We start from the raw sequence: 13920 nt of genomic DNA, 5'->3' as shown, positions 1-13920 counted from the left end.
AATGTGCATCATGTCTACCAAACCAAAGCTAAACAGAGCACCAGCAATTTAAATCCATTTTGTAAAGAGACAAAAAATATTTTAGAAAGTTTCAGAACCTTAAAAAGGGGTACTCCGCTGCTCAGTGTTTGGAACTAACTGTTCCAAACGCTATAGCCGGCATCAGGAGCCCGTGACATTATAGCTCCGCCCCCTCAACGCAAGTCTATGGAAGGGGACGTGACAGCCGTCACGCCCCCCTCCCATAGACTTGCATTGAGGGGGCTGGGTGTGATGTCATAAGCTCCCGGCGCCGGCGTTCGGAACAGTTTGTTCGAAACGCTAAGCAAGGGAGTACCTCTTTAATACAAAGTGCTTAGTGAGGATCTGTCAGCAAGTTTTCGAGTATAAACTAAGGCTACATAGCTAAAGCCCAAAAAATCTAATCTCCATCGCCTAGTTAACAGCGCTTCTCGAAGCAGCCCGAGTCTCGTTGCCAACAAGTGTATGGGATGAACTTTGCCGGGCTTTTGTAGCCCCGGGGTGATGCCCCTTGAGCTTTTAATTAATTTCTATATCAATGCAAAGTGCTGAATGAGTCGATTATGAAAACAAAGGTACGCACAGATTCGGGGTCTGTAGCCCATTTCAGCCATGGCTTTATTTGCACACAGCTAATTGTTAGACAGAAGGCAACTATAAAACACGACCAAGACATAGTTCAGTGCCTAAACCCTGATGTCATTCACTGACTGTTATAACAATATCATTGGTATCATTCTGTACAGGGTCACGTTAGTGCTGGGCGGTATACCAGTATGAACCGGATACAGTTTTTTTTTCTCCCACGGTATGGATTTTTGCCCATACCGCTATACCGGTCGGGCCCCTCCCCCAAACCTCCGGATGAATTGTAGAGCCCAGCGCGGCGCCCTCACTTGTCCCGGTGTGCTACAGAAGCTAATCCATTTTCTGTGTCCCCCCCGCTGCACCTGTCAGCCAGTGTCCCCGCGAGCACGATCAATCCCCACCGCTAGCGGGATCCATGTGCCCACTAGCGGTGTCTAAAGAATGCCGAGCGCGGCTCTGTTTCCCGTCCCAGCTCTCAGGGTACGGGAACAGATTTAAAAGGCTCGCGCGCGGCTAACGTAGTACTGCGCAGGACTACGCAAATAGTGTAGGGCTAACATAGGCAGCGCTAGGAGCCTAGCGTTAGCCCTACGCTATTTGCGTAGTACTGCGCATGCGCAGTACTACATTCGCCGCGCGCAAGGCTTTTAAATCTGTTCCCGTACCCTGAGAGCTGACAGGGACGGGGAACAGAGCCGCGCTCAGCATTCTTGTGACACCGCTAGTGGGTACAGGGACCCCGCTAGCGGTGATGGTAGCGATCGGGCTCGCGGGGGGCACATTTGACACCGCTAGTGGGCACAGGGACCCCGCTCGCGGGGATGGGGGGGCGGGTGACAGGCGGTAATACCGAGATAATAAAAATAAAAAAATACTGCGATATTCATTTTGGGCCATACCGCCCAGCACTAGGTCACGTAATATAGGCCATACCTAAACTCTCTTCCATCACTGCGCCGTCTTGCTGGTGCTGTACAATGCGTTGCAGCTTCTAAGATAAGTTTCTGGTTGAGTCTGTTTGAGGAAATGGATTCTCTTTCACAGTCGTCCTCCACCGCTTGGTCAGCCTTCCATTCCTCGTCTTCATTTAGAGTAGGTAAATATCCTGGTGCCCCTTTCCCTGTCCCAGAGCCCGAGCTGTGGTCACTGTAAACCTTAGGGCTTTCCCCGCCAATTGTAGTGTATTCTAGATAGATGTCAGATTTAAGGAATATGGGGTAAGTATTGTCTTCCATCATCGACTGTATCTCCATTTGTGCCTGGTCAAACATGTCCGGCTCAATTTGCTGCCTTAAAACACAATCCTTAATAAAACTTTTAGTTGCTGGTTTGATCTGCCGGGAGACAATGGCATTATTGTCTAGAATGTACTTTTTATAGATCGCTTTGGCCAGTTTGAGCCGTTTCTCCACCTTGGAGTCATTCGCTTCCAGCTTCCGGAAGCCGCTGCAAGCAAACCAGAAATCGAGCAAATCTCCACAATTTTCCTGCAGCAGAAAAGTTCTGAACAAGTGAATCCCGTCCTGGTCATCGAGGAGAGAGTGCAACGATTCAGCCCATTTTAAATATGGCGGCGTCGGGGAAGCACTGCCCTCAGGTTCATAACCTAGGTCGAGGTCAGGCCGCCTCGGCGTCGCCGTTGAAGTCTCATTTCTGATCCCCTCGCTCTTTGCAGAATAATAGCTGTGGCTGAAGGGCCTGGGATCTGCTGTAACCAGTTCTCCTTCCTCACCAGGGACTGGTGGTCTTGGTGCATCCTCAGTAAAGCTTCCCCCTAGATCCAAAGGGAAACCTTTCCCCTGGACACTCATCTTGACGGTACTGGATTACGATATAAGGATTAATATATGGATTCAATATCTGTTCATTTCGAGACAAAGGTCCCCGATAAACATTAGCCTCCTGGAAAACAAGAAAACCATATGAGTATAAGGTCATCAAAAAGATAAAGGGCAAGAGACACAACACAAGACTTAAAGGGGTAGTCCAGTGGTGAAAAACTTATCCCCTATCCTAAGGATAGGGGAAAAGTTTGAGATTGCGGGGGATCCGACCGCTGGGGCCCCCTGCGATCTCTCTGTACAGGGGCCAGGCTCTGCGGACAGATAGTGGGTGTCGACCTTCGCACGAAGCGGCGGCTGACACGCCCCCTCAATACATCTCTATGGCAGAGCCAGAGATTACCGAAGGCAGCTCTTCGGCTCTGCCATAGAGTTGTATTGAGGGGGCGTGTCGGCCGCCGCTTCGTGCGGAGGTCGACACGCCCCCTTCCCGCGGGCTGTCGGGGCTCCGTACAGGAGATCGCAGGGGGCCCCAGCAGTCGGACCCCCCGCGATCTCAAACTTATCCCCTATCCTTAGGATAGGGGATAAGTTGTTAACCACTGGACTACTCCTTTAAGATCGAAACGTATCCCCTGTTCTAGGGATCCAAGTGGTCGGATCACCAGAACAGGAGTCCCTTGTCCCCACGTGTAAATGAAACAGCCTGACACATGTTCGGCCCCTGGACCATTCACGCTATGGACTTTTGGAAGATAAAGAGCTGCTCAGATATTAAAGTTAGTAATAAGTGCAGCAAAAAACATATGCAATTCTGTAAACTCTGCAATTTAAGATAAGGTGCAAAAGTAACTGAACAAAAGGAGGTGCGGCCCATAACAACCTAGGTTAAAAAATGAGTTTAGTGGTCTCATTGGTTACTCGGCTCCTCTTTTTCACAACCTGACAATAAGTGGCCAGCAGCTTCTCCCCTTTGTCTTAAGTGTATTGACTTTTCATTAACGCCCAGCAGTAGATTCACACTTATATGACATTTACATGGGGTTGGTGGCTCTCAGCTAAATCCAATACTACTGCCTCCTGCTTCACCATTCGTCTCCGAACTGTGGACCTCTCATTGTTGCAAAACTACAATGTCCAGCACAGTGGTCCCCATAATGTGGACCTCCATATGTTACAAAACTCCAACTTCAAGCATGCTGCGAGTAGTAGTTTTGTAACAGCTAGAGGTTAAGCTTGGAGACCACTATGTCACACCATACTGAAAATTAGGGATGCCCTGAATTTTCGGCCAAACACAGGGTTATTGGCAAAATGCCGAAAGGGAACTATGCGCCGAAAACAGGAGTTGTGTGGCTTATTGAAGGAGGAGTCACATATAGTAGGGGCATGGTTTGGGGACAAGCTTCTTCAGAGGAGGTGCCTGCACCCGAGGCCACCGACGGCTTGACCATTATTTTTAATCTAAATGGTCCCCTGATGCTACAGCTGCTGCGACTCCACGCGATTGTCTTTACCTGACATCAAGAGTTCAATTTCCCTGCAGCGCCACCCAGAGAAGAATGAAGCATGAAACAGGTCTCAGAAGTCATGTACAGTGCTCCCTCAAGTTACAATGTTAATTGGTTCCAGGACGACCATTGTATGTTGAAACCATTGTATGTTGAGACCAGAACTCTATGGAAACCTGGTAATTGGTTCTAAAGGCACCAAAATGTCATCCAAAAATAGGAAAAAGTGAGAATTAAAGAAAAATAAGTAGATAACTAATACAGATAAAGCCAATCCTTACATATAAAAGTAATACAGATCTGCTGGGAGCTGTAAATCATTGTCTATGTCAGTGTCTCCCAAGCATGGAGCCTCGAGCTGTTGCAAAACTACAACTCCCAGCATGCCCGGACAGACGAAGGCTGTCCGGGCATGCAGGGAGTTGTAGTTTAGCAACAGCTGGGGGCACCCTGCATGGAAAACACTGGTCTATGTAGAGGACAGGAGCTTCCTTGGGGTCCTGTACAGTACACGCAGTGTCCAAAAAAAGTAACATGGAGTCGCCCTCACCTGGTGTCCAGAGGAGCAGCTAACCCTGGTACAGGTAAAGAGTACAGAACATGTAATACCTCCCTGTACTGTAGGGGGCGCTACCAGACAGCCAGTCAGTGCATGCACTTCAGTAATACAGGTAATGAGTGCAGAACATGTAATACCTCCCTGTACTGTAGGGGGCGCTACCAGACACCAGTCAGTGCATGCACTTCAGTAATACAGGTAAAGAGTACAGAACATGTAATACCTCCCTGTACTGTAGGGGGTGCTACCAGACACCAGTCAGTGCATACACTTCAGTAATACAGGGGTTTTACCAGTGAATGCCCATTCTGATTGGTCAGTTCTTCCAGCCATTGACACGTTTCGCAGATTCCATAGCATTGTATGTAGAGTCTAGTTTCAACTTCCAATGGTCCAGAAAAGACCATTGTATGTTGAAACTATTGTATGTTGAGGCCATTGTAAGTTGAGGGATCACTGTAGTTTGTGTGTTTAATGCGTGGAAGTGCCAGGTCATCCAGACAGAGATTGTCTTTGTAGCCAAACTTCTCTGGCTAATAGACGATTTGAGGTGGAGCTGACGGGAATTTTACCCCTTTTACCTCTTATCCAGTAATAACAAATTTCACTGGGACCGGACAAATTACAAGGGTCATGTAGATAATACATATGAAAGTATAGAATGTTTACTTCCGGCTCCTGAAATTAATAGACAATGACGGTCTATACCCCAAAATGGCTCCAGTAGCGATTGCATAGCAAACACCACAATGGTTTCTTGTCTCGTGGGATGAGCCCGGCCTTGGGTTGAGAAGCGAAGGCTCCTAACACTAAGCTTGGCCCTTCACCCATTCATACAACCCCATCCCGTATATATATTCCCTCTGTACTGAAATGCTACGGCCCTTTCATCTAGATGTAATATGTGGCCGGTCACTGGTATAAGTCACATAACAAGCGACGTGCTGTTCTCACCGACTCATAAAAAGATCCAGCACTTTGAACTGGAGCGGCGGAGATGAAAGAGACACAGATAACAAGGAGTCATAAACATTTCTCTGACAAAATATGTGATGACATAAAAACCTGAGAATGATCTAATCTGCCGCTATCTACGTGAATCATACACAATGTACACATGGGCCCAGCCAACACTGATCGTGACACAAAGGGAAGCAGAGATGACACGGGCCCTCATCTGTGTCCCTATATGTTCCCCTACTGACTCCACATGGACAGGGTTTGTGTGTGTTCGGCCCCTTTCACACTACAGGTATCATCCTGTAAAAAACCTCCATTATTACTCCCGGCAAAAACTCCTGAAAACGGCCGTTCAAAAATCCCATTCACGTCAATGGGAATTTTTGAACATCCTTTTGCATCAGTTATGTCCATTTTTACTAATGTCCATTATTTTTTGCCGGCACAAAAGACGGTGCATGCACAAATTTTTGGTCAGGCAAAAAATTGTGAAAAACCTGACGTTAAAATTTAACATTGAAGTCTATAGGAAACCGGACGTTCAAACAAAAACATCCGATATCAGTTATAGTCAGGTTTTTTTAACATATGTTTTTTTTGTACTGCGCATGCTCAGTACAGCTTTACAAAAAAAGGGTTAAAAACCTGATTAAAAAAACGGATGTAACTGGTAACGGATGATAACGGATGAACATCAGGTTGTTTTTTTTTTTTAAAGAAAAAAGCCATTAAAAAGTTATCATCCGTTATTAGGCTGGGTTCACACTACGATTTTCTATACAGTTTTTTTAAATCAGGTTTTTGATAAAAAAACGGATTTCTCAAAACCTAAACTGTATCAAAACGTGTGTACAAAGTTTTATCTGTATACGGTTTGAAAAATGATGTCCGGTTGCATCCATTTTTTAAGAAAAAAAACGTATACGTTTTGAACTTTTCACTCCATTATGAATAAAGTTTCACATGTTTGATTGAAATTCCAAGAAAAAAAAACTGTGCAAGGAGTCAAAAACTGTATGGTAAAAACTGGATGGAACCGTATGCACGGTCTGTACGGTTCCCATTGACTCCCATGTTAAAAAAAACACGTATACGGGTCAATACAGTTTTTCACCTGGACCAAAGACCGTGGTAGGCCACGGTTTTCTGTCCAGAAAAAAAAAAAAAAGTTAAAAACCGTGTGGCGTGAAAAACGGAGACAACCGAATGCAATATGGTGCATACGGTTTTGAATGGAAAGTCTATGGCCACGGTTTTCTGTACGGTTTTTTGAAAAAAAAAACTTATCCAAAAACTGTATAGAAAATCGTAGTGTGAACCCAGCCTTACCAGTTATTGCATCAGTTTTTTTTTCCATCCGTTATTGTAAAATAACAGCAGTAAAAAAGCAGGATGATACCTGTAGTGTGAAAGGGGCCTTAGGCTGGGTTCACATCACATTTTTCCCCATACGGGAACACATACGGCAGCGGAGAGCTAAAAACTTGCGCTCCCGTATCCCTGCGCATGCGGTCCCGTATGTAATTAATTTCAATGAGCCGACCGGAGTGAACCGATCTGCTCATTTTTCCCCCGTATGCCGTTTTCAACCGTACCTAAAACCACAGTCAACCTACGGTTTTAGGTACGGTAGAAAACGGCATACGGGGGAAAAATGAGCAGATCAGTTCACTCCGGTCGGCTCATTGAAATTAATTACATACGGGACCGCATACGCAGGGATACGGGAGCGCAAGTTTTTAGCTCTCCCCTGCCGTATGCGCTCCTGTATGGGGAAAAACGTGATGTGAACCCAGCCTTACTCAAACATTATGAAAAATAGACTGAAATGCTATTTATTATTGAGTTTCACAATCCAAGCAGATCATTAGATCACTATTCGTAAAGACGTGTTTGACCAGACACTGAAAATATTTGATCGCTCCGGGGTCTTACTATTGAGACCCACTGCGATTGGTAGCTGGGGAAGTGAGCGGCATTTTACTTGACTACTTGGTCGACCGCCAGTTCTGACCTTTTTGCTACAAAATGCTTACAGCTATAAGGTCGAATTTGATGACCACCCGGGTGTGAGCTGCACGCTGTTGCAAACTTTCCCAGCTTATACCTAACAATCGCAGTGGGTCCAAGAAGTTAGACCAGGTGCGATCACAACATTTGACACGTCTGGGCAAAATGTTAAGTTTGTGCTAAAATGATCTTATGGCTAAATGTACATCTGCATCTGAGGCTTCATAACAGTACGTTTACTAAAGAAAAAGTGTGCGAGCGGTCCGTTGCGCAACAGACACGAATAGATCCCGACAGATCATATTGATTTTAATGAAGTCCGTCTGGTGCCGGCTTATTAGAAGTATTTGAACATACAGGAGATAACGACTTGCAGTATTTCTTTTATCTGTTCATGTCCCAAGGGATTGTATGAACAAAGCGCCAACGGAGATGCAAACTTATCCGTAGACTGTTCGCACCTATTCATACAATAGGTGATAACTGATCAGTAGAGGTACAACTGTTGGGAGCCCAACTTATCCTGAGACTCCAGTGGAGAACCCCTTTAAGGGAGCTGTTGCAAAACTACAACTCCCAGCAAAACTACAACTCCCAGCTTTAGTGACCCTAGTGGGGAAGCACTGCTTTAAAGTGATGTTCATGCAATAGAAGACAAAGTGCACTAGTGTACAATGTAGACCCTGTTTATACATCGTGTTAGTGATGTGTGTCTAGCGTGTACGTCGGGAAAAGCTCCAGGTGTATACGCTAGGAGTATTCATAGAGCTCCACTCACCTGACATCGGACTATTTTAAATCACTTAAAGGGGTAGTCCAGTGGTGAAAAACTTATCCCCTATCCTAAGGATAGGGGATAAGTTTGAGATCGCGGGGGCTCCGACCGATGGGGCCCCCTGCGATCTCTCTGTACGGGGGCCAGGCTCTCCAGCCAGATAGCGGGTGTCAACCACCGCATGAAGTGGCGGCCGACACGCCCCCTCAATCCATCTCTATGGTAGAGCCGGAGATTGCCGAAGGCAGCGCTCCGGCGCTGCCATAGAGTTGTATTGAGGGGGTGTGTTAGCCGCCGCTTCGTGCGGAGGTCGACACCCGTACAGTCGGGGCCCCGTACAGGAGGTCGCGGGGGGCCCCAGTGGTCGGACCCCCCGCCATCTGCAACTTATCCCCTATCCTTAGAATAGGGGATAAGTTGTTCACCACTGGATATCTCCTTTAAAAAAAAAAATTCCATGGAAGAGTATACAGTAATTTATACTGTACAGTAGATTTTATTTGAATGAGTGGACCCTATAAAGCAACATAATGCTGTACTGACATCAAGATTTTTGCATCCGTCGAATGTACTGTTAAATTAAATTACCTAAAATTATACATACGGTAAAACACTTTCACACACTTTGTCCATTTTATTAATAAAAAAATTTCTGTTTTGCCTGATCTTTCTAGACTCTAAGCTACTGCGTGTTTAAAAATAAAAAATAAAATAAAATAAAAAACGTGACTGCACAACGCATCATTTCTATCACATGTGCAGTGATACGATTCAACACCATTCAGGCCCCTTTCAGACTACCGTTATCCACCTGTAAAAAACCCCGTCACCAACTCCAGTCAGAAAGACCATAAAACTGCCGTCAAAAAATCCCATTCACGTCAATGGGATTTTTTGACCATGCTTTAGCATCAGTTACGTCCCGTTGTAACTAACAAATGTTATTTTTGACGGGGCAAATATCGGTGCATGCACAAATTTTTGTCCCGCCAAAAATAACTGTGGAATAACGGACGTTAAATTTTTATCACTTAAGTCTATGGGCGACGGATGTTCACAAATGATATCCGTTATTGTCTTTTTTTTATGTTCCGTTATGATCCATTATTGCTACTGAGCATGCTCAGTACAGCATTACAACCGGGAAGTCACATGGAAATAAAATAACGGACTACAATGGTGCATGACGGGTGGCACATGTCCGTTATTTTGACAGAATGCCCGTCAAAATTTATCATCAGTTGTATTCAGTTATGTCATCCATTTTCTTCATGACCCGTTATTGCTGAATACAGGAACATAACGTCAGAATGCAGGAACATAACGGTGGTGTGAAAGTGGCCTTACATAGCAGGGGTGTGGAAATTTAAAAAAACTACTTGTCCACGGGACTAAAACTGAGCACAATCTACTTGTCCTTCATGACGATCCACTTGTCCTGGCCTATATTCGCTTTTACACTCGTTTTTTTCCTCCTCACCCTATAATAGCCATAACTACCTACTATAATGATACCTTTTAATTATTCCATAACATATGCTCCGAAACAAAATAAAAAATTATTGGTGAAGTAAAATTGAAATAGTAAAAGATAATTTTGCAAATTTGGTGGATAACTTTTCTACATCATTTACTTAATTTACTTATTTTATTTACTTATTTATTACCTTATATGTTGGTTGAGCTAACATGTTATTTTGATACTTTAGGCCGGCCTGATTACAGCAATACCAGATCTTATATTTTCTATCATGTTTTACTAATTTCATTTTTTTTTAAGTTTCTCGAATTTTTTTTATTGACATTTTCTGTCCCCTGTAGCTTTTTTTTTACCCCGCATACCAGGCTGTATGAGGGCTCATTTTTTGCTCCATAATCTGTTTACTGTATCGGTATCATTTTGGTATTGATCTGGCTTTGTAATCGCTTTTGACTTTTTCTGGGATATTATAAAAATTGCAATTCTGTGTTTTTTTTTCTCTACATATACCTCATTTACCGTATGGGATACATAATGTTATATTTTAATAGGTCGTACAATTACGCACGCAGCAATACTAAATATGTTTATTTTTACTATGTTTACATAGGAAAAGCAGGCGATTTGAACTTTTAATATGGAAGGGGTTAATGTGTGTCTTTTAAACTTATTAAAAAAAATTTTTTGCACACTTTAATAGTCACTTAGGGGACTTTTAGAAGGAATCATTAGATTCCTCATACAGATCAATAGAGTTCTATTGAACTCCATTGATATCTGTGTGCTCTGCGATACATTGATAGAGCCTAGTCCAGCCAGGTTCTATCAATGACAGAGCCACAGACACCAGGCAAGCAGAGGTAAGCCCTCCAGCCACCTCTATAGTGGATCACCCCCTGCAAGGGGGAATGGGGATTCACCCCTTTAGATGCCGCTGTCAGCTTTGACAGCGGCGATCAAAATGGTTAATAGCCAGCCACATGCTGATTATTAGCGGCGGCCCCCAGCTACTGAAAACTTCTGGGGGCTGCAGAGTATGGAGCGGGCAGGAGTCAGAAGCCCGCTCCACACACCCCTCTGAGTGCCGCCGTGCTTGTCGGGCGCCCAGAACTGCATGTCCCGGGCATCGGGCGATAGTAATTCCACATTACTGCTAAGACAATGTTTGAAATAAATGGATATTATTAAAATCTGAATAGAGGTGAAAATAAAATTGTTCATAACCACGATTTTCCACCCCAAAAATTGGACCATTACAAACAGAGCCAAAATGGGTGCATGTGTTGAATATGCTTAGTCAGTGGATATATATATATATATATATATATATATATATATATATATACACACGATTCTATAAGATTTTCAAGGATAGAATTGTCTGGACTCAACGAATCCCAAAAACATCATGATGTGAATGTGGCCCAAGCCTATGACTGGAGGGTGTGTTTCCCCCTACGTATACATCAAGAGGCCGTAGCCTGATGGGAAGAGGATATCTGATGTTTAGAATGATGCCCCATTATAAGTCAATGTGGTCCTCCAGGGCGGTAACAATATCCACGGCATGACAGATCCAGGCCTGTGCCATGACTTCCATCCAGTATCCATGTGATCTCTACATCTGCCCCACCATCACCGCGCGGTCATCTCCCAGCACCGCACTCTGAAGTGACAATCATGTCTCATCCACACTGTAGACCAGTATTTCCCAGCCAGGGTGGCTCTAGCTGTTGCCAAACTGCAACTCCCAGCATGGCCGGACAGCCGAAGGCTGTCTGGGCATGCTGGGAGTTGTCGTTTTGCAACATCTGGAGGCACCCTGGTTGGGAAACACTGGTGTAAACATTAGACAACACAAGGGTAGCCAGTATGGAAAATCTTCATTTTATCACATCAAGTGCACAGAACTAAAGTAAATCTATGTATGTTCTACTGGTGACCAACCAACCCTCCATTAAAAGGGTATTCCAGGAAAAAAAAAATTTATTTTTTTTATATCAACTGGCTTATGAAATGTAAACAGATTTGTAAATTACATCTATTAAAAAAATCTTAATCCTTCCAATAATTATCAGCTGCTGAAGTTGAGTTGTTCTTTTCTGTCTGGCAACAGTGCTCTCTGCTGACATCTCTGCTTGTCTCAGGAACTGCACAGAGTAGAAGAGGTTTGCTATGGGGATTTGCTTCTACCCTGGACAGTTCCCGAGACAGGTGTCATCAGAGAGCACTTAGACAGAAAAGAACAACTCCACTTCAGCAGCTCATAAGTAATGAGAGGATTAAGATTTTTTAATAGAAGTAATTTACAAATCTGTTTAACTCTCTGGAGCCAGTTGATAAATATAAAAAAAAAAAGGTTTTTCCAGGATAACCCCTTTAACCCTGCGTGTAAACTGTGCAGCATCCAGTGACATCACATGACCCATATGCTGCCCAGCTGCAATATTTACATATGGAAAGGCACAGTTAATATTGGCGAATATTACATTATAATCCAATGTTGTATTGATATAATACCAAAATAAGCACAATTTTCTAGAATACAAGTTAATTCAAGTGTCAGGAAGAGATCCAGTCTGGCAGTCAGCACGTGAAAGTGGCTGCCAGGGTTTGCTGGGAGTTGTAGTTTTTGCAAGAGCTGGAAAGCAAAGATATAAGCTTCATTTAAAGGAAATCTCCACTATGGCCGACTGATCCAGACGCCTCTGGTTACGACCAATACCAACATAACCGTACCATTCTCTATGTACAACTTTACCCGAATACACTCCTGGGGGCTGGATTGGTACTTAAGCCCTTAACGACACAGAACGTATATTTACGTCCTGCGCCGGCTCCCGCGATATCAAAGCTGACCGCCGCTTCTAAAGTGAAACTATACCGGCTAGTCAGTCGGGCTGTTCGGGACCGCCGCGGTGAAATCGCGGCATCCCGAACAGCTTACAGGACACAGGGAGGGCCGTTACCTGCCTCCTCGGTGTCCGATCGACAAATGACTGCAGGCAGAAGCAGTAAAGCACCGATAACACTGATCACAGGCGTATTAATACATGCCAGTGATCAGCATGAGAGATCAGTGTGTGCAGTGTTATAGGTCCCTATGGGACCTATAACTGCAAAAAAAAAAAAGTGAATAAAGATCATTTAACCCCTTCCCTAATAAAAGATTGAATCACCCCCCTTTTCCCATAAAAAAAATAAAACCGTGTAAATAAAAAAAAAAATTAACATATGTGGTATCGCCGCGTGCGTAAATGTCCGAACTATAAAAATATATTATTAATTAAACCGCATGGTCAATGGCTTGCGCGCAAAAAATTCCAAAATCCAAAAAAGCATATTTTTGGTCACTTTTTATACCATTAAAAAATGAATAAAAAGTGATCAAAAAGTCCGATCAAAAACATCATACCGATAAAAACTTCAGATCAAGGCACAAAAAATGAGCCCTCATACCGCCCCGTACGTGGAAAAATAAAAAAGTTATAGGGGGTCAGAAGATGACATTTTTAAACGTATACATTTTCCTGCATGTAGTTATGATTTTTTCCAGAAGTGCGACAAAATCAAACCTATATAAGTAGGGTATCATTTTAACTGTATGGACCATCATTTTTACCGAAATATGCACTGCGTAGAAACGGAAGCCCCCAAAAGTTACAAAATGGCGTTTTTTCTTTTGTCGCACGATTTTTTCCGTTTCGCCGTGAATTTTTGGGTAAAATGACTAATGTCACTGCAAAGTAGAATTGGTGACGCAAAAAAATAAGCCATAATACGGATTTTTAGGTGGAAAATATAAAGGGTTATGATTTTTAAAAGGTAAGGAGGAAAAAACGAAAGTGCAAAAACTGAAAAACCCTGAGTCCTTAAGGGGGTTAAAGGGATTGTTCACGATGGTTTGGTAGAGCCGCAGTTGGGTAGCGTCAAGAGTTAATACTAGAATGAGGTTTCTTTTGGGCACTTCTAGACATAATGGGGCGAGATATAGCAAAATCTGTGTAGAGGAAGAGTGGAGCAGTTGCCCGTAGCAACAAGATTGTTTCTTCACCTTCCAGAGGCTTAAAAATAAATAAAATAAAAAGGGATCTGATAGTTACTCATGGCAACCTGTGTTTTGCTAAATCTCGGGACAAGGTAAGTACTGTTGTCAGTGTCACCTGAACTGTCAGTACTGACAGGTTAGTGCACGTGACACTGGTGACAGATTTCACAAGGCTGCAGAATTTCTT

At 43.8% G+C, this 13920-nt stretch overlaps 1 protein-coding gene across 1 annotated transcript in view; it reads right to left on the bottom strand.

Annotated features, from left to right (window-relative positions):
* AXIN1 (axin 1) overlaps window positions 1–13920 on the bottom strand; it is a 52511-nt gene that overhangs the window by 36270 nt on the left and 2321 nt on the right. The window contains exon 2 of the mRNA XM_056536686.1: window positions 1543–2511. Within this exon, the coding sequence (XP_056392661.1) occupies window positions 1543–2420 (878 nt within the window). The 5' untranslated portion in view covers window positions 2421–2511. The remainder of the gene's footprint in view (window positions 1–1542; window positions 2512–13920) is intronic.

This window comes from Hyla sarda, chromosome 8 (assembly GCF_029499605.1).
Source record: "Hyla sarda isolate aHylSar1 chromosome 8, aHylSar1.hap1, whole genome shotgun sequence".
NCBI classification, from domain to species: Eukaryota; Metazoa; Chordata; class Amphibia; order Anura; family Hylidae; genus Hyla; species Hyla sarda.
The sequence above is the reverse complement of the archived record's forward strand: the minus strand, read 5'-3'. Positions and strand labels throughout refer to the sequence as shown.